The sequence below is a fragment of the Pempheris klunzingeri genome, chromosome 7 (assembly GCF_042242105.1).
Source record: "Pempheris klunzingeri isolate RE-2024b chromosome 7, fPemKlu1.hap1, whole genome shotgun sequence".
NCBI classification, from domain to species: Eukaryota; Metazoa; Chordata; class Actinopteri; order Acropomatiformes; family Pempheridae; genus Pempheris; species Pempheris klunzingeri.
The window spans coordinates 27,000,053-27,026,679 of record NC_092018.1 but is presented as its reverse complement, the minus strand read 5'-3'; the positions used below and the strand labels follow the sequence as shown (position 1 = coordinate 27,026,679).

At 44.1% G+C, this 26,627-nt stretch overlaps 1 protein-coding gene across 1 annotated transcript; it reads left to right on the top strand.

The window, feature by feature from the left end:
* Nucleotides 1-46: 46 nt before the first annotated feature.
* Nucleotides 47-26,221, top strand: ep400 (E1A binding protein p400). Its single transcript, XM_070834571.1, has 51 exons — nucleotides 47-189; nucleotides 1,372-2,732; nucleotides 2,850-2,957; nucleotides 3,087-3,168; nucleotides 5,183-5,577; nucleotides 5,681-5,980; nucleotides 6,212-6,397; nucleotides 6,502-6,642; nucleotides 6,757-6,835; nucleotides 7,003-7,040; nucleotides 7,130-7,328; nucleotides 8,693-9,015; nucleotides 9,112-9,289; nucleotides 9,408-9,544; nucleotides 9,662-9,831; nucleotides 10,125-10,299; nucleotides 10,393-10,529; nucleotides 10,992-11,178; nucleotides 11,681-11,850; nucleotides 11,979-12,166; nucleotides 13,071-13,358; nucleotides 15,002-15,166; nucleotides 15,472-15,624; nucleotides 15,882-15,952; nucleotides 16,070-16,359; nucleotides 16,643-16,845; nucleotides 17,195-17,364; nucleotides 18,355-18,551; nucleotides 18,694-18,805; nucleotides 19,039-19,347; nucleotides 19,499-19,573; nucleotides 19,731-19,865; nucleotides 19,952-19,996; nucleotides 20,149-20,302; nucleotides 20,498-20,730; nucleotides 20,895-21,068; nucleotides 21,155-21,202; nucleotides 21,309-21,445; nucleotides 21,530-21,586; nucleotides 21,687-21,765; nucleotides 22,168-22,344; nucleotides 22,452-22,497; nucleotides 22,574-22,680; nucleotides 22,874-23,075; nucleotides 23,168-23,298; nucleotides 23,489-23,731; nucleotides 23,828-24,002; nucleotides 24,149-24,303; nucleotides 24,438-24,599; nucleotides 24,702-24,779; nucleotides 25,166-26,221. The coding sequence occupies exons 2-51, from the start codon at nucleotides 1,407-1,409 to the stop codon at nucleotides 25,472-25,474; spliced, it is 9,399 nt and encodes a 3,132-aa protein (XP_070690672.1). The 5' UTR covers nucleotides 47-189; nucleotides 1,372-1,406; the 3' UTR covers nucleotides 25,475-26,221.
* The last annotated feature ends 406 nt before the right edge of the window (nucleotides 26,222-26,627 follow it).

Sequence of the window (26,627 nt, the reverse complement as noted above, 5' to 3'; positions counted from 1 at the left end):
ACGACATCCGGGTTACACAAAAGGTTGCTGTGGTCGCCATGTTGCTGAATGAAATTAGCTCCAAAACATTGAACATCCGCTAGCAATATCGATATTTTATTTTTTCACGGAATAACATTTGTTACAGCATGTGACTTATTGTAAATATGACTTAGGATTTATGAAACTACTACAGACGCCCCATTCCCTGTAAGTAACACCGTGGAGGTGATATAATGTATTTATTCATTGGCATCTGGCCTGCTAGCAATAACAAGCTAACATCATTAGCATTGGTTAGCATGCGCCCCGTAACAAGGGTAATCGTAATTAATGAAATGATAAAGGCAGCATTATTGTTGATGTTACCGTTCGATAACAGTGATCTACGTGTAGTATATTTATTAACCAACGTTATGTGCATATCTTAGTCCTACAATTGCTACTCGCTAGCTAGCCATCGTTAACCAATGTTAACGTTACGCCCCGGTGCTAAACTGGTAGTGGGAGCTAACGTTAACGTCGTAACAAACAATGAAAATTTAAGCCGGTACCCAAGACATACTGCTATACGTGGGTCTTATTGATTGTAAATATAATGCAATCACTGTGGTTTAAAAACGAGAAGACCACAGCAATTTCGAGTATTTCTCTAACTTTACGCTGTAATGTAATTGTAACAGGCCAAGTACAAATTACATCATCAGTAACGTTTTATCACCTTTGTGCTAAATGCAGTTTGGCTTTGACTGATTCACTGACTAGATCAGCACCATCGTTTTCCTTTTACAGGACAAATATTTCGTCTGGCGCTCGTTTAAAAGTGCACACAGTTGTAATGTTGATGGGTACAAGATGGGAATGTCCTCTGTCACAGTGTAAATGGTTTGAGATCAAGATATTATTAGTATATATCACGATATAGTTTGTTTTCTGTTGAATAAATTGAGAAATTGTATGGAGGTAAAATAATCAGGGACGTGTGTTTAAGATTAATTTAGTAAACTAAATATCTATCAAACAATCATATAAAGCATATAAAAATTTAAATATTGCCAGAAAGCACCACTGCTCATTAAGTCATAACATTACTAACAATGCACCCAAAAATGTTGAATCAGGAGTAAAGGCTTCTACATAAATGGTATAGCAAAATCTCTTAGAGTTGACAAATGTAATATTGTTTACTGACATGTTGAGAGGCATATTTATGGTTATGATTCATTAGGGTGGTCAAAATCTAGGACTAGGTTGCATGGACTTGTATGTAACCATGCATTACTAGCATATGCAGTATGTAGGTGACCTACCAGATAAAGCCGTCTGACCATTGTTGAGGTAACATTCGATAGTGTAATATCACTAATGTGCTTTGCTGTCCCCTCTCCACAGATTATTGTGTTTAGACATAGTACCAGTGTCACGCAATGCACCATGGAAGTGGATCACAGAATATGCAACGACAGCTCCAGAGATCGAAGTCTGTCAGTGGGTCTGAAGCAGAGGAGCAGCAGCAGCAGCCCACCATGGCAGTTACACAGCAGCAGGCTTCAGTTAACCACCCTCAATCTCCTGTGACCACATTTTCTTCTGCTGCCAGCCCCTCAGCCCCTCAGTCACCCAATTATCAGATAATCATGAGTCGTAGTCCAGTCACTGGTCAGAACATGAACATCACATTGCAAAATGTGGGACAGATGGTGACTGGTAACCAGCAGATCACCCTAACCCCACTCCCCATCCAGAACCCAGCATCACCTGGCTTCCAGCATACTACACCTCAGTGGAGGTTTGAGCATGCTCCATCCTCCTACATCCAGGTCACCTCACCTGTGCCCCAGGCCATGCAGCCCCAAAGTCCCACTCAGCACAGCCCAGTCCCTCTACAAGGTGTGACAAGGCCAGGAGCACCTGCAACAGCATTGGGTGTATGTGGACAGAGTCCAACACGATTTGTTGACGCTGGAATGTTAGTCCGACAAATCAGTTTGGGCAGTCCACCAGGAAGTGGCCACTTTGTTTACCAGGAGGGGACAGGACTGGCCCAGATTGCTCCAGCCACGGCTGGCCAGGTACAGTTGACCTCTCCAGGAGCACCAGGCTCTGTGAGGGAACGCCGGCTCTCTCAGCCTCATTCACAGACTGGAGGCACCATCCACCACCTCGGACCTCAAAGTCCCGTGGCCACCGGTACTGCTCTCCCCACTCTGGGCAGTCCGGGTCACATCACCACTTCCAACCTACCTCCACAGATCAGCAGTATCATTCAAGGACAGCTGGCACGCCCTATGATATTTGAAAAGACAACACAGGGTGTTGTTACTGGAGTAGGAACCACAGCCACAGCATCATTCAGTATACCCTCTGCCATTCCACCCTCCAGCCCATCCCTCACCAGTCCACCCCAAGGGATTCCCAACAATCCTCTTGCGCCCACCAGCATTGCTTTGGGCACTGTGAAGAAGCAGGCCCCCAAGAAGTTGGAAGAAATTGCTCCTTCTACTCCAGAGATTGCCCAGCTGAGAAAACAGTGCTTGGAGCACCACACCAAGAAGATGGAGAGCCTGAAAGAAGTGTTCAAAGAATACCTGATTGAGCTTTTCTTTCTGCAGCACCTCCAAGGGAACATGATGGACTACTTAGCTTTTAAGAAGAAGCCCTGCGTTCCCTTGTATACGTACTTAAGACAAAATGACTTAGACCTTGAAGATGAGGAGGAGGAGGAAGAACAGTCTGAGGTCATTAATGATGAGGTATTACATTGAGTGGCGTCATGGTGTGAGATCAAGAAGGACTTTTACAATCTGAAAATTTTACATTCATGTCATCCAATAATTATTATTCCTCTTTTAAACGTGCGTCTTCTTCAGGTTAAGGTTGTTACTGGAAAGGATGGCCAAGCAGTGACACCAGTTGCCATAGCAACACAGCTTCCTGCCAATGTTTCCGCTGCTTTCTCTGTCCAGCAGCAGTTTCAGGTGACAGCGGCAACACTTATTTTAAGCACTTATTACAGTGAAATTATCTATAGCTTCTTCTTACATGCCATTGAGAATATTTTGCAAGAGGGAAGCCCTTACTAATTCTTTGAGAGGTTGTTTTTGCAGGGACAGCAAGCTGCTACTGGCACTGTTGCAAACCCTGGAGACATGGATGCCTTTAAGAGGCAACAAGCTATGGTGCAAGCAGGTAGGGCAAGGATCGTAGCCTCCTGTCTCTCCTATGTTGCTTTGTTTCCTCCCCGTTTGCTTTGTTTTCTGTTTGTTTTCTTTTCTCCCTCTAATTGCTTCTGCTTTTAGATATTTGGCATCCTCTACTAGCGCTCTGTGTTGAAGTCTTAACGCGAGGAAGGAGAGGTGGCTGTAAGGTCTTCAGAAGGTCATTGCTCTGTGCCGAGTGCTTTTGTTTTGCGTTATGAGGGTATTGTGTGTTTTAAATCCCAGATCAGGCTAAGAGGCCCCGGATTGACGTTGGTCGCCATGGGCTGATTTTCCAGCATCCTGGTGTAGCAACTTTAGGATCACCTGGCGTTCCACTTCAGCAGCTTATGCCAACTGCGCAAGGTAGGAGTGCCACTACCAGGACGTTCTGTGTTCTGTGCGATGCTGCTGGACACATCCCCTTCCTCAAACTAAGGAGATTTAAAAAAGTGAATCACAACATCCATCTTCTACAAACAAACTTCAAGCAGCACCAACAAACAGATCTTCATCCATCTGCTGGATTTCTCAGCAGTCCAGGCATCAAGTTCAGGCTTAGCTGTACCAGCACCAGCTCTCTCTGTCAGGATAAATGGGGAAGAAGACAATCCAAGTCTGAAGAAGAGTAGCCACTCAATGGGAAGATGCCATGTCTTATGATTTTCCTTTTTTATTTTAACTATCGATCACCCGTCGTTATCCATCTCTTCTTTTCTGAAGTTTGTTCCTGTTAGTCATCTTTATTTGGACAGACCTTCCCGTGCTGATGGATTTTCATCTAATTTGGAGGTGGATCACAGGAAGTGGCGAGCCTGTGGGGAAACAAAATTCACCTTCCATTGGGTTTTGCTTGTTTTCCCATTTTATGAGTCCACGTGTCATGCTTCCTTTTGGTTTCCCATTGTCATTCCTTCACAAGTCTTTCCCTCTTCGATTGTCCGTCCGTTGCATCTTCAACAGGGATTCCAAATCATCAATCTTAAATTCATACGTTGCATCTTCAAGAGTGTCTTTCTTTACCTCATGTTCACGTTTAGTTGATTTCCTTCCATGTTATTTCATGGCATTTTGTTCTGACTTGGCTTCTTTCCCTCAGTCTAAGTAGGAGGGGAATCATGTGGAGGAGTTCACGGCGCAGGTTTTTGCGATTGTGGTGGTGTGGGTGTGTCAGGGCCAGGTGTTGATGGCGTCTAGAAAAGGTGGTGTGACGTGCAGGGAGGTAAGGCAGGCGCTGCTTTAGTGTGCACAGCTCCGCTCAGGCCTGCTGTCTGCAAGACCCCATGTTTGTCCTTTTGCTCACCTCTGTGCTTTGTCGCTATGTGAGGCATCCAGATGCCTTGGTTACCGCTAGAATGACATCGCTTCATGCATGCCAAACATATGGTGTTTTTGTGAGTGTCCGCTCTATATTTTTATTTCCCTTTTCCTTGTCTTTGTCTCTTTTCAAAAGTTCTTTTTTTCATTTCCTTTGTAACATTCCTATATCTCCTTTCTAAAAACCTCTCTTGGTGCACGTTTAATTTTTGATGTTTTTAACCACATTCTCTCAACATTTGAAATGCAATGTTTTGGTTTTGCATTTATCAAAGTAGTATTTTATTTGAGAGACATGTAGATTCTCACATTGATTTAATTTCTTCTGTAACCATTCTGCTGTATGACTTTCCTTAGTTTCCGCTCTGATCATCAGGAAGTACACTACTGTTGATTTTTACAGCACATCTAGTTCATTAAGGCAAAGCTCTGAGGAGCTCAAATAGTTGAAGCTCAAACAGTAATTTAACATTAAAATTTCACGATCTACTTATTAGCTTCAAAAGATATAACTTGTTTAAAGGGGTCTCTCAAATACATGTCATGGGAGCCTTTTTATTCTAGAACGAGCACATTTACAAAACACACTTAAGATGACAAGATTGACAACTTGATTTTTACTGTCTTTCCTTGTGTTGCTTTCTGTACCACCTCTTGTTTGTCCTATGATTTGGTTACTATGTGTACAGGCGGGATGCCGCCTACACCTCAAGCGGTCCAGATTGCAGGACAGAAGCAGAACCAGCAACAATACGACCCATCCAAAGGACCCCCGGTGCAGAACGCAGCTAGTCTGCACACCCCTCCGCCCCAGCTGCCTGGCAGGTTGCCCCAAGGCCCCCTCCCTATGGCAAGCCTTTCCATGACACTCTCCCAGCAGGCTCAGTTAGTGGACAGCACAGCCCAGTCTGGTGGTCAGCTTCAGGCGCAGGTGAAGGTGCAAGGGGGCGGGCCTGTCCTGGCCACAGTAAACCCGCACACACAGCTCCAGGCCCAACTGCAGCAGCAGATGCAGCCAGGTCTTCATCTCCAGTTGCAGCCCCAGCAGCAACAATCCCAGGCCATGCTACAGTCAGGACAAGCGGTCAGTCTACCTGAAACCGTGTAGATTTTTCATGTATGTTTGCAACTGCATTGTGAGTCTAAAAATTGCACTATTAAGAACATTTTGTCTCCCTTCTTCATAGACGGTGGCCCTTTCTCGCCCTGGTACAGAGTCAAACCAGCCAGTTCAGAGGATTATGACCAACTCAATAGCCATGACATCCATCTCTCCTGCTCCCCTCTCTGCTCCCAATTCTGTCCCGATCCCTCACACTGCAAGTCCACTCCGCCCTCTTGGCTCTAACGTCAACCCAAGTACTCAGTCCAAGCCGACTGGAACCAATGGCATATCCGCGGTCAAAATTGGTGGCTTTGGTCAAAGTGCGACCATGCAGTCCTCACAGGAAGGTTCTCAAGATAAGCAAGTCGAACAGGCCAAACTGGTGAGTTCCCTAAGCACTCTTAGTTTGCAAAGAGATCTGTCCTTGTATATTCTGCATATGTCCTACTTATATTACTTATATTATTGTCTTGTATTCGAGTATGCTCATTGAGTTAGGTTTGAATTTTCTCTTATATCTCTCATTATATTATATCTGTTATTGGAGCAACTGAAACAAGGATGAATATTGTTGATTTCTATTCTGATGTCACATGCTGTTTTTATTTCTCAGGAGAGTCAAGTGCATCAGCGCATCTCTGAGCTAAGGAAGGAGGGTCAGTGGTCAGCCAGTAGGCTCCCCAAGCTTGTGGAAGCCTCACGTCCAAAGTCGCACTGGGACTACCTGCTGGAGGAGATGCAGTGGATGGCAGCTGACTTTGCCCAGGAGAGGAGATGGAAAGAGGCTGCTGCTAAGAAGGTATAGCAGAGATGTGAAATTAGACATAAGCACAACAAAAGGAGGAGTCACTGCAGAAAAGAATATCTCATTGAAAGCCAAACTCTCTCGTGTCTCCACTGCAGCTTGTTCGCACTTGTGCCCGTTACCATCAAGAGCAGAAGAAAAGTGAAGAGAGGTCAATGAAAGAAAGGGAAATTCATCTTCGTCACATTGCCAGCACAATTGCCAGAGAGGTGGAATTCTTCTGGTCAAATATTGAGCAGGTAAGTGTATTTATTTATTCCTTTTTCTTGGTTATGAGACCGTTTCTACATTTCTACATTTTAACAGTGTTGTTACAAGTCTGAATGAGTTTTTTTTTTTTTTTTATGTATCAGGTTGTGGAAATTAAACTCCAGTTTGAAATTTATCAGAAGAGGCTCAAAGCACTCAGCTTACAAAAAGCCTCAGCCAAAGGTACGTCCCACTGAGCAGTCGTCAAAAACACAACGTATTTGCTTTGTGTTTTACATTCCTATCCATTGGTTCAGCTTCAGAGCTGTTCTGTGCCAGTCTACTTCACTCGTGACTACTGTTTTAAAATCAAGATATTTTATTTTGAACTTGATTTACTTGTGTTACAGTACCTGGGCTGTCAACTGGAGTGAAAGCTGATAAAGAGGTAGGTGCTGCACTGACACTAATGAATGACAATGAAAATGCACCTATTGCATCCCGTTCTTATCTTTTCTATGTATTTTCTTTTCATAGGAGGTGGCGACTACAGCTAAAAAAAGAAAATCTGATGGTAGGTGTCAAGCTGCCAAGGTTCATATGACAACCATTAAGAGTGACACAGATGTTCAGATGTTTTCTTTTGTCCTAGATGAAGAGAGCACCATAGAGGAACAGGAGATCATGGAGGGCGAAGCAGACCACAAAGCAGAGTTGGTTGACCTTGCCAAAGATGGTACTTATTTACTTTACTTCTCTCTCAATGAGTATGTGAAGAGGCAGGATTAATGAGAAAAATTGTTTAATTCTTAACCCCAATTTGAGTGATATTATCAGTAGACTAGCATCAGGCAATTAAGCCTGCCGCTCCGCAACTGCATGCTTATATTCTCTGCTCTTCAGTCATGGTTGACAGGTCAAAATGTCCAGAAGTGTGGGCTTACTTGGCTCAATTAAATTAAAATGCACCTGAATGCAATATGTGTTAAAAGCTAGTTTTGTATAAATGGGGAAACTCTAGCAACCTCATGAAGCAGTCACACATTCAGCATCGTATAAATCTGAAACAGTTCAGTGTGTTTGACTGCTTTAGCAAAGTGGCTTCTGCACCAAACATCTATGTTATGTCCGTAGTGCAGCCTCCCAGCTGCAATTCTCAAAATGCGACTGTTGACCTCTTCAAGTTAAGGTAACACTCGTCATTAGCCTTATAAACGATAAGGCTGTAGTTAGTAACTCTGGGCACAGTTGGCATCGGTTGTAAGCACGAGCCTCAGCAGCCACATCTTCGTTAGTGAATAGCAGGAGTCAAACACCTAAATCCAACCCATTTCCATCATTAAGCAAGGGAAATGACAGGGGAAAAACAGCAGAATGTCACAGGGCTGTCGCCAAATTTACTGTGAAAGATTCACTGCTTTTCATTACAGGTGAGTCCAATTGGTTTAGGTATGCTCGGAAGCCAGTGGTAGAATGTGACTGTTCAGTAGTATTACTCAAGTACTGTACTTAAGTACAAGGTTTGAAGTACTTTTACTTCTATTGAGTATTTCTGTTTCATGCCACTTCCTACTTCAACTCCACAACATCTCAGATATCAAATATTTTACTTTTCCACAATACTTTACTTTTTACACCACATTTGTCTGACAGCTTAGACATTTAACAACTTAGCAATGCTGCAAACACACAATAACCTTATAGAATAGGATGTAGATTAAACTACTCAAAAGTATATAAAGTAGTTAAAATTAGGAATATTTTACTGCACTACAAGTGCTGTTACTTTAGATACTTTCAGTAAACTGATAAGTATCAGTAAGAGTATCGATAAGTATCAATATTGATGAGCAGAATTGTGTAAAGTCCTAACGATGCACACCCCTAGCACATACTGACACTGTATATGGCTGTGTCATTGAGTCAGGAGCTTTGCCTCGATTTGAATAACCTTCTATAAACTGAAATTTGCCATGTATAGATAAACCAATGTGTTAATTAGTATAAAGTTTTCCTTAGTTGAATATACCGTACAGTATTAGAAGTACTTGTGTTTGTGTCTGGATTGTTTAGTCAAATGCTTTTGTATTTTTCTTTTAGCTGAGATGCCTCTGGATGCTTTGGTGAAGCAGTATGCTGGCGCTTATGCTGACGGCTTTGAGTGGCCTCAGCCGAGTCCTCATAGTGATAAGGACGACATGGATGAGACTGAAGGTGCCCTTCTAACTGAAGAAATGGAGTGTCCTGCAGGCAGTCCGCCCGAGGCAGTGTTGATTGACTCCCTGCTTAGTGTGGACCAGTACCGTGGTGCTGACAAAGCCACATCCTCTGACGCTGATAGGAAGCCTGCCAGAGACATAGCTGAAGTGGCTGCTGCCACAGAGCTCATCCTGCCCAAAGGAAGCTTCAGGACCACTTCCTCAGTAAGACACACACACACACACACACACAGAAATAGGAAGGAAACGGAAGGAAAATGTTGCCTTTCATTATTTTTAACTGATCTTTTATTTTACCAGACCCGCAGCCCAGCTCCTTTCCTATTGCATGGGTCACTGCGAGAGTATCAGCAAATTGGTGTGGACTGGCTGGTAAACCTTTACAAGAAACACCTCAATGGCATCCTAGCAGATGAGACGGGCCTCGGCAAGACCGTACAGACAGTCGCTTACATGGCCCACTTAGCTGGCCAAGAGGGTATGCCAACGTTCAAAGATTTACACGTTTTTCTTAATAGTGAATAGTGAATCTTTCTTTTTATCGTTTTTTTGAATGAAGTGAATGTCTTGAAGATGTATTCTGTTTTTTTCCACAGGAGTTTGGGGACCCCACCTTATTGTAGTAAGGACGTGCAAGTTGCTAAGTTGGGAGGTGGAATTCAAGCGCTGGTGTCCTGGCCTAAAAATCCTCCTGTACCTTGGCAACAGAAGGGAGCGCCGATCTAAGAGAATGGTTGGTTTTGCTGCATTTACACAATGAATATTAGTGACATTACTTGTTTTTTTTTTTTTTTTTTTTGTTTTAACGGCTGTAAATCTAATGCCATATCATATCATTCATCATCTACAGTGGTGGGGGGAAGCCAACAGCTTTCATGTATGTGTGACATCCTACAAGCTGCTGATGAAAGACCAGAGCCATTTTCTGAAGAGAAGGTGGAGGCACCTGGTTCTGGATGAGGTGCAGCTCATCAAAAACATGACTGAGAAACACTGGGAAACAATCTTTGCTCTCAGAAGGTGGGCTATTATATTAAGGCCAGTTCCTCGAGAATCAGGATTATGATTTTCAGGCTTGTAAATTAATCTGTAGTGTGGATCAGCTGGGTTCCTGATCATCACAGTACTGTTGGAGAGTTGGTAGAAAGTGACGGATATAAATGTACACATTTGCGAGTCGATTTTGGCAAATTGTTTCACTGATGAAAATACTTGCATGTAGTTTGTTTTTGTCTTCCTCTATGAAATCACTTTTAAGATGCTGCCAGATGCTTGTAACAAGGCTCAGTGAGATATTTTTGTGTGTCTTCCAGTGAGCAGAGGATTCTCCTCATCAGCACTCCTCTACAGAATACTCTAAAGGAGCTGTGGACCATGATCCACTTCCTTTTGCCAGGAATCACCAGGCCCTACTCTGACTTCCCTGTGAAGGCAGGCACAGACCAGAACCAGGACTACTGCCACAAACTGGTCATCCGCTTGCATAGGGTGGGTATAGCGCCTATTAAACTGGCCTCATAAAAATTCAGAAACAATCTGAAATGCACATAATGTATGAAATCCTCTTTCTCTTAACTGTAGATGATCCAGCCTTTCATCCTGAGGCGCTCCAAAAGAGACGTGGAGAAACAGCTGCCCAAGAAGTATGAGCACATCCTGAAGTGCCGTCTCTCCAGCAGACAGAAGAGCCTTTACGAGGATATCCTCACTCAGCCAGGGTGAGATATTTGCACCACATGGATACTTATATTGTGATATCAAAGTAAGGTTTTCCTTGGCATTGAGGGTTACATTCGTCAATGTTACCGTCAATGTACACAGGTACTGGAGAATTCACACATTATTCTGTAAATCAGAGAAATACTGGAAATGTATAACTTATCACCCGACAGCAGTTTATTCTTAATTACAATATGTTTTATGGTGGTGTGACAAGTTTTTATATGTAATTAATTACCTTTTTTTCCTCAAATTATTTCAATGGTGTAGATCTTGCCACTAGTACCAATAAATGACTTAAGATCAGCTTCAACACATTAGTTTTACTCAGAAATACCTTTATCTGTTCTAATTGTAAAAACCAAGACAGAAGAGATTGTATAATGTCTCAGTTACATGTTTGACAACATTGTGTGTTTCTCTTTTATAATCATGTTTTCTGTCTGGGTGTGCTCCCTTAGTGCTCAGGAGGCCCTGAAGACGGGTCATTTTGTCAGCGTGCTGCAGGTATTGATGCAGTTACAGCGAGTGTGTAACCACCCTGAGCTGGTGGCACCCAGAGAGAACAGCAGCTCCTACTTTTGCTCCTCTCTACAATACAACATCCCATCACTGGTGCTGGGCGCTCTTCATAGGGACTCAAGCAAGGTATGCACTAAGAGCTATCAGAGCTAAAAGATTTGGAAATCATTAACATTTTGATAAGTGAGGAATTATATAAATACATTTTCAAGGGATGCTGCTAAATTGTTTCAAGACATTATCAAATGGATACTTTGCAGTATTTATATCATAGGACAGACAAAATAAGCAGAATTAAGACATCACTTGACTTGGGCTTGGACTTTTGATTAGCGTTTGATATTTTTTGTTTTTTTTGTAAAGACTAAATGGTTAATTGAATAAAAAACAGTAATCTACTAATCTAAATTGGTTTCTTACTAGTTGAATACACTGTTCATTTAGTCCTTAATACTCCTGTAGTTGTTGCATGTCTGCTACTTATTTTAGATCCTGCTTGTTATCTTTTTGTGACAGTATATATTTCCTTGCACTTAACTTTGAACCTTGTGCATATGTTGAATCTTTTGTAATTATAACATGCATTGATCTGCTTCTGCTGTTGTCTATTATCTCTTTATTCTCTTAGATTGCAAACCTGTCCATATTTGACCTGATCAGTAACGAGAACAGACTGACTCGGTATGAGACTGAAGAGGCAGTACCCAAACTAAAGGTCACTCAGCAGCTCATAGAGGAGATCTACACTGGTCCAGATCCACCACCACGACCCAAGCCCTGCCCGATAAAACCCATGAGGTCAGCAATAAAATCCAACAAACAACATCCAAGTAAAATGACATGGTTTATGCAGAGATCCATGGACACAGTGTAAACCTGATTGAAACGCCTGAAACAGCATGATCATTTTATTTTCCTCTAATTAGATTGTTCCAGCCTGTGCAGTATGGGACAAAGCCAGAAGGTCGTCTGGCTGCCATCACAACTACAGCAAGCCAGCGTCCTCCGACAAGCTCTCCCGTTACCAGCACTTCCGTTTCCACCTCCAGCCAGGCAGCACAGACCAGGGGCAAGTCTCCTGTCACCACTGCACCTCCTGCAGCCACTCCTCATGGTAAGACTCTTTCAGGGACAGTGCTCAGGAAATGTAGTTTTCACAGAGGCTTAAGGATTCCAGACTATGTCTGACCGTGACAAACTTGAACACCCATAGGTGTTTGTTGGTGCTTATGCTAGTTTTATCCTTGTGATGTGTGCATCATACAATGTTATGCTGCATGATTGTGATACTGTTATGGATTTAAATTGACCTGATTTACTGTGTCATGCTTTAAAAAAATGAATTCACTGTCATGTATTGTTAACATTAGTACTTGCAGCATAATTTAAAACCATGTTCAGTATGTACATGTTCATGCACAGTGTTATTTCTAAAGGTCAGGTCCTCCTACAACTTAATGTAGGTTTGAGAGACCTTCACTGGCAGATTTCACTGGTCGCAGAGTCTTCATTTGTTAACATTTGCTCTTCAATGCAGCAGCGGTGGGCTGGCCACATCGTCACCTTAATGGTAGCACGTCCATTACGGTACCGCGAAACATAAGGCTTTCATTGCAAGCTACAGCTTGCCATGCCTTTCAGTGGCAACTAGGTCATTTAGTAACTGCTGGCCCTGAACCCCTGTAACTAATTACTGATTTAAAAAAAGAATGAAACAGTTACGCAGGTGGTAAAATTGCAAAGGAGGGTTTACAACAGACCTAGTAAACTTGTTAGATGTAGAGCTGCAGGCAAAAGGCACTGCTTCACAATTACTGTCACACCAAATTTATTCATTATCAGGTAATATATTTTTCATATATTATTTTTCTGATAAAACCCTGAATCACTGCTTGCTGTGTTGGCCCACCACTGCTGAATGAATACATGGCAGAAACTGTCTGATCATACTGATGATGACTAAATCTTGGGTTACCCCTAATGTGTAGTCCCATACCCCGTTGCCTTGTACTTCACAGCGGTTGGAACAGCTACTCAGAGGGCCCAGACTGCCCCTCCTGTCAGCAGCAGCAGCAACACTGCCACCTCCACTGGGAACAGTGGCATTGGGCAGCATGTGTTGGGGGCTGCCTCTGTGGCCTTGGGCCAAACCTTAGCTGGCACAGTTGTGGGGTCTATAGCTCCCATCAGCCAGCCTGGATTAGTGCAGGTCCCCAGACCAGCTCTAGCCCCCAGCCATGCTGTCCAGCCCAGCTTACTGTCCCAGAGGCTGGTTCTTACATCCCAGGCCCAGGCACGGTTGCCTAGTAAGTGGCCTCCCCTCCCCTCCCTTCCCCTCCCCTCCCCTCCCTCTCAGCATTTCCCCTCCACCTCTGCCACAACAGTATGGGCTGCTCTACACTGAGGCCTTCACTTGAGGCACTGCTGATATGTGTTCAGTCTTTACTTCATAGCTTCATAGAGTCAAACACACAATGGTAGCAATACTGATGATGCAGCAATTTTGGTAATGGCAGAAATGCCATGTATCAATTATGCAACTCATGATAAAAGGGCCCCTTCTTAAAATTAGATTTGTAGCCATATCAGCAGCATCTCCACAGCCTCAGCATTCTCCAGTTTCCTCCTCCAAACCTGCATGTACACTATGAATGACCCACTTATGTTACACCACACATCACTACACCTTTTAACTTAATTATTGTGTCCTCCCCCTTCTTTTTAATAATTTTTTTCTCCCAGTTTACTAATATTCTTTTGTCTCTTGCATCAGCCCAGCGGCAGGACGAGATCCCAAAGCTTTGGTTCTTTAATTTTTTTCCTTTGTTTTCACACTGATGTTGCACATCACTGCAAAGCATGTGGACATGGTCCCACGAACTGCCAACCCTTTCTGCCTCAAATGTGAACAGAGAAACCTTTATATGAACATATATATACTTTTATATATAAGTATTTGAATATATAAAAAGTGGGGAATCGGCAATAATTAGCCACTTCTGCCTAGTACATACTTTATTCAGGTAATTAACGGGATTTACAGAGATTATGTTATATAGTATAGTCATGATTATGGTAATACTATTATGGGTCTCAATCTAAATTATTAATATTTGTGACTCCACAATTGATATCTTCAACAAACATTCCTAAATGTGCTATCCAACATTTTCAGTGTGCTTATACCATTGAGTACTTTTTGATGGCTGAGAAAAGCTCTTGTTTCCTAGAATTGGCATGGTACTGAGAAGTACACCCACACCCACAGTAGACCCCCGTATTAGATGACAGAAATGTGTCTTGAAGTTAGGCAACGGTAGCTGTTTATGTATTTGTAATAAACATGACCTTTCTGCTTGGCCTGAGTTGCTAACTTGTAGTTCATTTCTAAAAATGCATACAAGTATCAATGTTTCTCTTTTTTTTCAATCTCTCATTTACACCAATTTTCTTTTACATATACTTTCTAATTTAAGGAGTGCACTGCTTCACGAGAAACGGCTAAAAAGGGATTATACCGGTGTTTACAAAGATTAAAAATGAAAAAATACAAGAATGATGATTGGTAAAATGACTTTTAATTGACAGGATATCCTTGACACCAGTCCCTAAGTATACTTTCTGACGACCTGTGTGTTGCCTTAAAAAGTGCAGTGCTTTATATATGTGTATGTTTCAGGCTCTCTGTCTCACCTGAGGACTGCCCTCATAGCCATTTTCTTTCCCCTTCAGGGTTTGTAAAAGTAGGAGCTGCTATGGTTCTGTTGTGGAGGACGGCTGTGCTCGTTCCTCTGATTAATCCACCCTGGTTCTGCATGTCTTGTCTCCTTTTCACCCTTTAACTAACTGATGCAGCATATGTTATTTTGTACGTGTTAAAATGCCAGGCTGCCAGCTGACTTTTTAATGCCGTCTTTGATGAAGTGTCTGTTCCTGCTTTCCTTTGAAGGCGGAGATGTGGTGAAGATTGCCCAGCTGGCCAACATAGCAGGCAGTCAGAATCGTATCTCCCAGCCAGAGACTCCCGTCACTCTGCAGTTTCAGGGTAACAAGTTCACTTTGTCCCCGAGCCAGCTCCGCCAGCTCACGACTGGACAGCCCTTGCAGCTCCAAGGTACACTCGATAATGTACATCCCATTGTCACATTTTATTCTTAGCATGATTCTCTTCTTTCTTTCCTATGTGTCCTTTTTGACGTTTTCACGTAATTCACCTGCTTTTTGCTAATTATCGCACAATTTTGATCCCTTTATAGACCTTTACATCAAACAATGTAGGCTTATTTCTGTGTGGTAGTCCTCAAGGTATTTGAAGTGTGTTATTTTTAATTTAATGGCCAGGTAGGTAACTTTTGCTATTAGATGCCATTCTATCTGGCTTGTCTTATGTTGATTGCGAAATATGTGTTGTGGATTTAGGCAACATCCTTCAGATTGTGTCAGCTCCAGGGCAGCAGATCATCAGGCCCCAGGGATCCATGGTAATGCAAACGATGCCACAAGCTGTTCCTGCTTCCAACGCCTCAGCTACACCTAGCACACCTCAGCCTGCCCTGTCAACAGCCCAGCAAGGTGACTTTCAGAGTGAAGACACAGTGTTATTATCTCTGCATAGCTGTTTTTAATCAGTTGGTTTGTGACATCATCTAGTACCAACATATAATGCAGAAAATACATAAAAACTTGGGGGATATCAAATGCCTTCATGTCCCCACAATCAAACTTCTTTTCCTTTTACATAAGTTTACAACATTGGCATTTGCAAATGCACTGCTTTTGTCAAATAAAAGGATGTATCCCTCTGTTGACACTGTATATTTCTTTTAAAGCATCATGTGTGAGTACAAATGCCACACCAGCCGTGAGTAAACTCACTTCTGCAGTACCTGCTGCTTCTCAGGTCAGTACATTACTTTCGAACAGCATTGTGTTTAACATTTTATGGTTTGCACACTAAATCTTTTAGTAAAAATGAATAATTGTGGTTGTGTTTACCAACTGTCACTCTAATGTTCAGGAGTCTTCAGAAGAAAAGACTCAGCAGCTGAAGGAGCGTTTGAGCCGCCTGTTTCAAGCAAATGAGCGACGCTGTAGCCGCAGAGTGCTGTATGGGTCAGACCTACTGCAGGTATGCGCCTTGAACTCAGAGTCCAGCCACTCTGCCCCGGCGGCTGGAGGCTGGAGGTGGGTGGGCAGAGAGAGCTGCCTCAGGGCCCAGAGAACCTGCTTGGCTACCCCCTCTGCGCTGCGGTCCACTCTGCTCTCTGTGGAGGACCGGCTGGAGGCTGCCAACAACCTCATTGAGAGGTACTTCAACTCAACTCGATTAAAGCGTCCTTCATTCTATATTGTACATGATATTTGAAACCATCATGAAATATTTTAATTGGATAAAACAGACACTTTTAATGCAGGATTAAAAATAAGAATGCATAAGTTCTTCCACTATTTTATAAAAGACATTAACACCTTACCTAAGAGGTATCTAATGCTACTCTATTTCATGGTTTAGTTCTTCATCCAAATAATGACTATCTGATGTACATTTGTTTTTCCATCAGTGTTGACTTCTATTGACTACATCTTTTAGGTTGGTATGTGTGGTGCCTCCAGCTGTAGCCCCACCTCCTCACCTGTATGCAGCCAATCCCCCGGTTCCGTACAGCCTTGAGCAGAAGTCCCTCCACCGTCAGCTACAGGAGGCTTCTGCCCCCCACAGCGTTGGCATCCACCACTTGGCATCCAGGCGTCTCTTCCATTGTCCTGACCTGCAGCTAATGCAGATGGATTCAGGTTTGCCACGAATTTGTTTGATAATAGTTTACACGCAGCTAGCTAGGTCTGCGAGATAAATTAAACCCATTTATGAATAACTACAGCATAGCTAACTATGAACTAATGTATGGCATGCAAGAAAAACACTACTGTAAATTGTTTGCCTTCGCAAAGTAAATGACTCATAGGGTACGTTGTACTCTTTCTGACTAAAAAGAGTACCTTACTCCTGGTGTGTGAGAAACATAGTTACTGCTACTATACAACAAAAATAAATTCTCTGAAGCGGAGGCAAACCTTGTTGAAACAACCAAAACATTTGACCATGCCAAGATGAACCAACTGTTGCTATGTTTCTTTTCCAAAGGTAAACTGGAAGCTCTTGCCATTCTGCTGCAGAAGCTTAGGTCAGACGGCCGTCGTGTCCTCATCTTTACTCAGATGGTGAAGATGCTTGACATCCTGGAGGCCTTCCTGGATCACAGGCAGCTCACTTATGTGCGGCTCGATGAAAGCTTCTCTCCTGACGCACGCCAGGTAAAATCACCACTTTTTAAATAGATTATGATTATGATTAGATGACATACCAATAAGGAGCTTCTTAGCTGAAATTAAGTCAGCGTTACCAACATCACAAATATGCTGTTGTGACACTTTAAATAAAATGTGTATTGATTATAGTATTAATTATAATTAATCCAGCTAATGAGCCAGGTTTAAGATTTGACCAGTAGTGGGCAAGTGTGTCTTATCTCCTCACAATCCAAAAAAGTTCTTAATACAGTTTATACTTTGTCATGCATAAGCACAGGTCAAGAGTTTACTCCAGTCGTCACATGACAGCAAAGTCACATGAGACCCAAGAATGGATCTATATACTGTATAATACAAGTGGATGTGGTTTCCAGGTCTGAAAAGTGAAGCTAATGCAGAAATGCCTTAAATGTAGCTTATCAATGGATCTCATGTTACATAGAGGGACTGTCAGCCTCATGTGTACTTTGTTTGTCTTCAGTAAGCATTAAACTTCTAAACCCCAAGAAAGGATAAGGAGAAAGGTGTCCCCTTGTTCTGGCTCAACAAGGGGACAAACTGTCTGAAGGTCCCAAAAAGAACAGAATCCAGCAGGGAGGGAAGAGAGCAACACAGACACCAGTGCACTCTTCCTGAAATCTCAAATTTAAATCTTAAATGCTCTCGTCCTAATTTTGTCTAACCTATGGTGTATTATGTAATCCCTCTTGTTTCTAGGTCAGTTTCTCGGTCAAAATAAAGATGCAGGCAACTGATTGGCCACAGTGGTCATATCGAAATGCACGATAAAGACAGATGAAACTTGAATGACCCTGTGTGGAATTTAACTGGTGTATATAAGGATGGGGATACTACTCTACTGTTCAGACAGAAAGCTGTGTAGTTTGCTACAAAAAAGGAAATGCATGAAATAAGAGATGTTTTTGTCAGCAACAATTTCTTACTTGGCCTTTGTCCCAGTCTGTTCATGTGTTTGGTGCTGTGTCCCCGCAGGAGGTCATGAAGAAGTTTAACAGGAACCGGAAGGTGTTCTGCAGCATCCTCACCAACCGCTGCTGCTCTGCAGTTGGAACCGTGTTTGATGCAGACACCATCATCTTCTACGACACAGACCTTAATCCCAGCATGGACATCCGCACCCAGGAGTGGTGTGACAAAATAGGACGTTCCAAAGATATACACATATACAGGTGATATTATCAATGAAGGGAAATCTGTTCCTCTTAGTTATTATGTTGCACTTGCAAAACTCAAGATATAACGTTTACTTCTTGAACACTGACACTGAACTACTCTGGTGCTACTTTTGGTTGCTGTCTGCATGTTGCCTAGGTTGGAGAGTGGGAACTCCATTGAAGAGAAGCTGCTGAAAAATGGCACCAAGGACTTGATCAGAGAGGTGGCTGCCCAGGGCACTGACTACACCTTGGCCTTCCTCACACAAGTAAGATGAACTAGCCTTCTAAAAATGGAGCTTCAGAAACTCTGCACATATTCTTTTTGATTGCTTACAGTAACATTGCTCAATATTGCATTTTATTTTATTCATTTATTCAAACTATGAAAACCTTTTGTGCAGGAATCACTGTAGCTTTCATTTTCTCTGCCAAGACCCGTTACTGTACTTAAATTCAACCTGAGACGTATAGTAACTAATCCAATTCTGTGGGTCTCTAGCGGACAATCCAGGACCTGTTTGAGGTGGAGGCAGGCTCAGGGGAGAAGGTGGAGGAGTTTGTGGTTCTTCACCAGGAACCCTCGGCCTCTGAAGCCATCTCTCCCAGAGTGGCTAGACCCTACATCCAGGCTCTCCACAGCATAAACCTGGACGCCCAGTCAGACGAGGATCAGCAGCAGCAGCAGCAGCAGCAGCAGGTGGAGGAGGAATTAGCAGGCAAGGAGTCAACAGAGGAGGACGAGGAGTCAGACAGCCAAGCTGCAGAAGAGCCTGCTCAGAAAGAGGAGCTGAATGCAGTCATGGAACAGGTAGCTTTACTTTTTTATATGGAAACTTGTAGAAGCAGAAACGAACAAATGCAAGAAAGACATGAAGTAAAATAAGGAATAAACTGAACAAAATTAAATGCTGTTTTTATTTCTCTTACTGAGTTTATATTCACATTTACTCATCCCTCAGCTCACACCAATTGAAAGGTATGCCCTGCATTACCTGGAGTACCTCCACATCAGTGATGATGAAACTGCTCTCAAGGTAACTATCTCTAGAATAAGATTTGTTTTGGTTGCATTCATTTCAAGTGTATATTTACAGATATTGTGTAGTAAATATGTGGATCACTTCTACCATGTTGGCATTTCAGTGAACTATTCGACTGAGCGACACGTGCTTTGTGGTTCTTTTTCCTCAGGAGCGGCTGGAGTGCTCTAAGAGAGGCTGGGAGCTGCAGCAGCTGCAGAAGCTGAAGGAGGAGGAGGAGGAGCGGCAGATAATGGAGGGAGATGAAGATCTTTTCACCTACACCAGGGAGGATGCCTACAACATGGTGGGTGGCCATCGTGATCTTCTCTAATCGAACAAGGAGTTCTGTGTTACGCTGCTTATATTAAACCTTTCTGTACATTTCAACAGGAGTATGTCTTTGATGCAGAGGACGGCCATACAGAAATCATGCCGGTAAGAGATCTGTAAATTTGTATGATCTGTGGAATTGTGTGGTATTTGGATCTTCCCTGTTCTCTTCCAAATCAGTTATTTGTTCTGACGCACATATTAAAGTCCCCCTCTGTCCTCTGGCTATGATCTGACTTTGTCGTTTTCCAACACAGGTTTGGACTCCACCCACACCACCACAGGATGACAACGACATTTATATTGACTCTGTGATGATGCTGATGTATGACACCACACCCATGCCAGAGTCCAAGCTGCCTCCTATCTACATTCGGAAAGAGCACAAGAGACTCAAGATGGACCCCTCAGGTGGGAGAATTTTTGTCATTGTTTAGTTGCATATATGTATTGAGAATATTTATTTTTGCTCTAAGAAAAGTAGATTTTTCTGCTCTCAGACAAGCACTTGTTGTAAATCTATGAGTAAATGTGTATGTTAGGGGAAAGTGTCTGTGCAGGTTTGTTTGCTTTCTCTGTTCTTACTCGAGTGCGTTTGTCCAGCAGCAGCCAGGAAGAAGAAGAAGGGCCACGGGGAAACGGTCATTCCTCCACGCTCCCTTTTCGAAAAGGCCAGCATGCTCAAAGTTCGCCGCGAGAGCAAGGACCAGAAAAAGAATTTCTCCCTCAAGCAGCAGGCGCCCTTTGCCAAGCCCCTACCGTCGCTGGTTAAACCTGCCATGGAGGCCGGCCAGGACAACCCAGAGTGGCTCATCAGTGAGGACTGGGCTCTGCTTCAGGTACTGGCTCCACTGACTGCTTCCATGATGGTCTTTCTGTTCAAGCTACATTGAAGGAAATCAATAAATCTTGAATTGCAGGTTACTTAATGAAACAAATTATATGTACATTCAGTGTTTAGACATCATTGCTGTGTGTGTGTGTGTGTGTGTGTGTGTGACAGGCTGTAAAGCAGCTGCTGGAGTTGCCTCTGAACCTGACAATCGTGTCTCCTGCCCACACTCCTAACTGGGATCTGGTGAGCGATGTGGTCAACTCCTGCAGCCGCATCTACCGCTCGCCCAAACAGTGTCGCAACCGCTACGAGAATGTCATCATTCCCAGAGAGGAGGGCAAGGTAATGGGCGCGGTGCCACCCTGTAAAACTGCCTTACTCACTTTGCACATGTACAAATCATGTCTCTTTTGTTAACTTTTTTTCAGTTGGTGTATGAGGCAAACCCCAAGAAGAAAACCAAGAGCATCTACAAGGTGCCCTACTCTGGTCTTTGTGGTTCATAAGTGGGTCTTTGCTCTTGAATTCCTGGCCTCACTTTTGTTCTGTTTCTTTGTATCGTGTGTGTGTGTGTGTCCACAGTCTAAGAACAGCCGTCCTCTAAGGACCTGTCAGATCTACACACAGGATGACAATGCAACGCACATTCAGCTCTACAACAGCCGCTTCGAACTCATGAAGATCATTGCCAGCAAGAGGAGCCCACCAATCAAACCACTGTAAGTACTGATGATTGTCGGTTACAAGATCAAGTTGGAATATGTCTTTTTAAAATGTATTAATTTGATTTATACTACTAACAGGTTAGGCATGAATCCATTCCAGAAGAATCCCAAACATGCCTCGGTCTTGGCAGAAAGGTGTGTTTATTGTTGCTATTTTCTGTACTATAGACATCTGAACCTTAAGTCTATAGATAAAGTGACAAGTACTTCATCTGTTCCTTGTTTTTTCCTTCAGCGGGATCAGCTACGACAAGCCCCTACCTCCCATTCAGGTGGCATCTCAACGTGCTGAAAGGATTGCTAAGGAGAAAAAGGTGATTGTCCACAATGTGGCTGTTTAACCGTGTGCTTTGGCATTCGAGGTGTGTGGAAGTCTTGTTTCAACAAATGATGACAGAAATCTGCTGTTTGAGTCTTCATAAATAGTCGCCTTTCCCTGTCAGACTGGAACTGTCCTATTCAAGTACAGTTATACTGACCATGAGAAAAGGAGTGGATCTCCCTAAAAGATCAAGGCACACTGCTTTTTAAAGACTAAAAGATAAAAAAAAAAACAAGTTTAGCACATATGGACTTGGTTCCTCAGGATCAGTAGAAGTGTGAATCAGGAGGTCCTGCTTTGTTTTCATTACTGATCCATGTAGTGCTTGTTTCTCATCTTTACTGGCGGGTTTTGCATTTATGTTTGATTTTGTTCATTGTGTGTGTGTGTACAGGCCATCGCAGAGCAGCAGAAGGCTCAGCAGTTGGCCCAGCAGCAGCAGACTGGAGCTCCCCAGGCCCAGGCTGCCCCCGGCCAGGCGCAGACTCCTGCTCCTGGCCAGGCTCAGGCTCAGGTCCCTCAGGCCGCCGCAGTGGCCGGAGCTGCTGCTGTGCCTAACGCAGCTGTTCTGGTGAGAATCAAAACACCCTCCACCAATGTGCTTCTACATATAGTGAGAACTAAAACAAGCCACTGTACTCAGTGAGGGCTCTTAAACATATGTTTCATGCTTTTCAGGCTGGAGCCATAAAGAATGCGACTGTGGGCACAACCATCCAGGCTGGTATGTTGACATACATATGGTCGACATTACAGAGCTGTTGGTGTTCCAGTAGTTAATTCATTTCTCTCTCTTCCAGCCACTGTAGGGGGGAATGTGATTGTGAACACAGTAGCTGGAGTTCCTCCAAGTCCCTTCCAGGCCAACAAACGCCTGGCATCTCCAGTCATACCAGGCACCCTGTCTGTGAGTCATGTTCATTTATCACTGCTGCTCTGGTGTAACTCAGTCACCTACAAACAGGAATTCATGACGCAAATATTCTTTGGATTGGGATGATTAGAGTTCTCCCCCACTACACCCTGCCGACACAGTGATCATGACAAGTGTTGGGGCCGTGCCTCATTGTGTGTTGTTGTTGTTGTTGTTGTTGGTCCAGCCTGCTGGTGCAGCTGGAGCCCAGGTGGTACACGCACAACAGAGGGCCGTTACGGCTGCCGCTGCCCCCGCAGAAGTGGTCACCATAGCTACGGGTCAGGGCGTTCGAGCCGTTACTCCAGTGACAGCATCTGCAGTAGTTTCTACCACTCTGAGCCCGGTGCAGTCACAGACTCGCCCACTGGTCACTCAGGTGACACCAGGTACGTGACTGAGCACACGCCTTTTCTTTGCGATATCTCACAAGTAGCCGTCACTGTTTTACTCATCTGATTTATCTGCTTTGTCCATCCAGCGACAGGGATGCAGTTGCCACAAGGAAAGCCTCTCACCCCAGCCCACCTGCAGATGCTCCGACAGCAGCAGCTGCAGCAGCAGCAACAACAGGCTGCTTCCCCACAGATCAAAACTGTAGGCAAACCACAGGTACGCCACCAGCATCTTCACACAATAGCAATGACCTTGGTCACTTATAGAATTGTGAATCACACCTTGTCTTTGTAGGATAAACCATGAATAAACATGTAGCAGCTGTTTATCCCAGGTTTATCAAGTAAACAGTACAATGAAACACTGTGTGTAGTTGACTTATCTTTAACTGGTAATCTGTTGACAGGAGTTGTTAAAGATGCACAAGCATAAGTTGCAGCTGCAACAGCAACAGCAGCAGCAGCAGGTGGCTGCAGCGGTGGCAGCTGCAACAGCTCAGGGCCAACAGGCTGCAGGAGCGCAGCAGGCCGCTCAGGTGCAGCCTGCGCAGGCCACCCAGGCCAACCCCCAGCTAGCAGCTGTGGCAGCACCCAGACCTGGAGCTGTGCTGACCGGCACCACCGTGGCCAACCTGCAGGTGGCCAGACTGGTAAGAAAAGGATCATTTGATTATACATAAATACAGATAGCACTTCATTGGTTGAGGTTTTGGCAGCATTCATACTGATTGCGTTTCCTTTCATAGACTCGAGTCCCCACTCAGGGCCAGATTCAGGCCCAGGCAGGACAGACGGCCCAGGTGACCCTCACCAAGCCCCCCGTAGTCTCTGTGCCAGCCGTGGTCTCATCAGCTGGCGTCACCACTCTGCCAGTCACTGTGGCAGGCATTAGCGTGGCCATCGGCCAGGCCCAGAAAACCGGTGTGTTTAAAAATCGGACTCGACCTCTTCATCCCCGAACGTTCCTCTGTTACTTTGACTCATCCTTTTTTGGGACAAGCTGTGCTGTGACAGACTGCTGATATGTCCCAAAGTTCTAATGTGCAATTCTTTCTCCTCTCTGTCAGGTGGGCCTGTGCTGACGCCGTCCTTCCCCCAGATGCAGGTCCAGCAGCTGCTTCAGATGAAGAAGCAGCAGCAGGCAGCAGCAGTTCAGGCAGCAGCCGCAGCCCAGCAGAAAGCGGGGCAGCCGCAGCAAGGACAAGCCACCGTACAGCAGAAGGTAAGCAGCACGCCAACAGTCACAGTTAACCACTGTTAGGAGTCCTAGTCAGTGTCCGTCCACATGAACAGCATCATATACCACGTATACACAGGTTTTTACTGTATTAACTGCAGTTGTGTTGTTTCCCTCAGATCGGCGCCCAGCAGGTGACGGTGCAGGCAGCCCAGCCAGCTCAGCAGCAGCAGAAGATGACCTACACTGCCACCACCCAACTCCAACCAGGAATCAAGACCCAGTTCTTTACGACCTCCATCGCCCAGGCTCAGAAACCCACGGGCGCCCAACAGATCCAGGTACATCATCAGTGGCAGTCACTGCTGCAGAAGTAAATATTTGCAGATGAACAGTGGGTTTGCATGTTGATATGAGATTTTCTTGTTTGCTTCTCTTATCAGGTGGCTAAGCTCCCACAAATAGTGCAGCAGCAACCCACCGTGGCCAATATTCAGCAAATCGTGTCTTCTTCTCAGCAGGTAGGAGTTTTAGGCTGCTCCTGGAGGTAACATATCTATGAACATGGCTAACTGCCCCCAAAGCTGCATCACAGACCTTTGACCTCCTCATCAGTCTCACATCCTCAGGCACAGCCTCTGTACTCTGTACATCACTGTGGAACTACCTGCCTGGAACTAAACAAGCTTTAATTCACTATTTTAACTACATTTTATCTTCTTATCGTTTGTTCTAATGTAATGTCTCCATCAAGGCAAACAATATGACACGCATGCATAAAAGTTTTTTGTCGTTCATCGAAGGCTTTGTTAGCAGCACCATGTAGCTTTTTAACAAAGTGGACTGGGTCACATTAAACCTCTGAAACAGGCCCAATAACTGTTTAGTGTGTGTCCCCCCCCCTCAGCTCCAGGCCCAGACTGTGACTCTGACGCAGGCGGCCACGTCCGCTCCTGCTCAGGTGCAGATGATTCCCGCAGGGACGACGACTGCCCAGGTGGTCCAGCAGAAGATCATCCAGCAGCAGGTGGTGACTGCAGCGACCTCCCCCCAGATCCAAACGCCCCCTCCCCACAGCCCCGCTCAGCAGCCCACGGCTCCCTCCGCCACCGAGTCGCCGGCACAGCCCGCTCAGCCCCAGCAGCCCACCAAGGGTCAAGCTCGCCAGGGCGTTAGGGCCAAAACCCCCGCCAAGCCCAGCGGGGGGGGCAGCTAGGAGATGCACACTAATGAACCTGAATTCACCGAGTATTTTCCTGCAGTACACACGTGACAGAGCTGAAGTTTTGTTGAAGCGTTCTCATGGAGCCAGAGACAGCCTTCCTGTCACACCACGTCTTTACCTCATCCTAACCCTCTCTAATCGTAGCCTGATTACAGCTGTGTTCAACAAGACACAATCAGTTCAGCGCTAAACTACTTTGGCAGATCCATCATGACACTGCTGCCCTTACTTGTAGTGAGAGCCACCATTTTGCTTTACTGAGTCAACATTGTTAGTTATTTCTTTACTTGTTTCTTGAAATTCCCACGACTTAAAAATGTCCCCCCACAGCTACTGCCCAGTACATGAAACGACAGAAACAACAGACACGCCTTCAAAGTGATGATTACAATATTGCCCAATAAATATGTGAGGCTTATGGGTAATGGGAAATCAGCTGTCCATTAGAATAAGTGTATTCATAAATAGTCCCTTTTATGTCTAATTCCCTTGTTGTCTATAGATACTGAATGGAGAATAATGCACGTTCCTTTAGTCATTTGTTTTTTATTGCAGCAAATACACTGTAAACATGTACTTTAGTATTTTGTGTTTTCTCATAAATTGTCCTTTTTTATTGATGTCAAGGAAAAAAAACTGTAAATATCAATGAAAAACATTTGTACTTGTAAAGTAGTTGTGTTTTCATTGGGTTTTTTCAGCCTAATTGTAATAAAGTGTTTTGTTTTTATACACAAATTCATCTTTTTTTTCCCCTTTTCATTTTTTTTCATTAAATCTGTTGTAAGTACTTGGCAATCTTGTGGATTCTTAAAACACATTCCATGGATTGTAACAGCGCCCGCAGTTCTGCTGTGTGCAGCCTCAGCACTGAGCTGGGACTGGGGGGGGGGGGTTTTTTGGAGGCTGTAACATTTTGACGGGAGGTGCTGTGTTATTAGTCATTCCCTTTTTGTCAGACATTCATTTACAAGAAGTCCTGGAGGCAGGCAGGATCTGGACTGGTGGGAATCAGCTGGATTAAAAAACGCCTGACAAAACACAAAGGAATTAGCTGAAGCTCTTTGGTCAAAGGTTCTGTCTGGCATGCAGGTGATGTTGCATTTTAAGCGTCTGGTCTGTGGACAGTGTGAGGATGCTTCTG

Bases quoted from the DNA above. Each gene is read 5' to 3' on its own strand.
- ep400 (XM_070834571.1), top strand. From the start codon at position 1,407: ATGCACCATGGAAGTGGATCACAGAATATGCAACGACAGCTCCAGAGA. The intron at 7,329-8,692 runs GTACTTATTTAC...TTTTTCTTTTAG, and splicing joins GGTTGACCTTGCCAAAGATG to CTGAGATGCCTCTGGATGCT. The intron at 9,016-9,111 runs GTAAGACACACA...TTATTTTACCAG, and splicing joins GCTTCAGGACCACTTCCTCA to ACCCGCAGCCCAGCTCCTTT.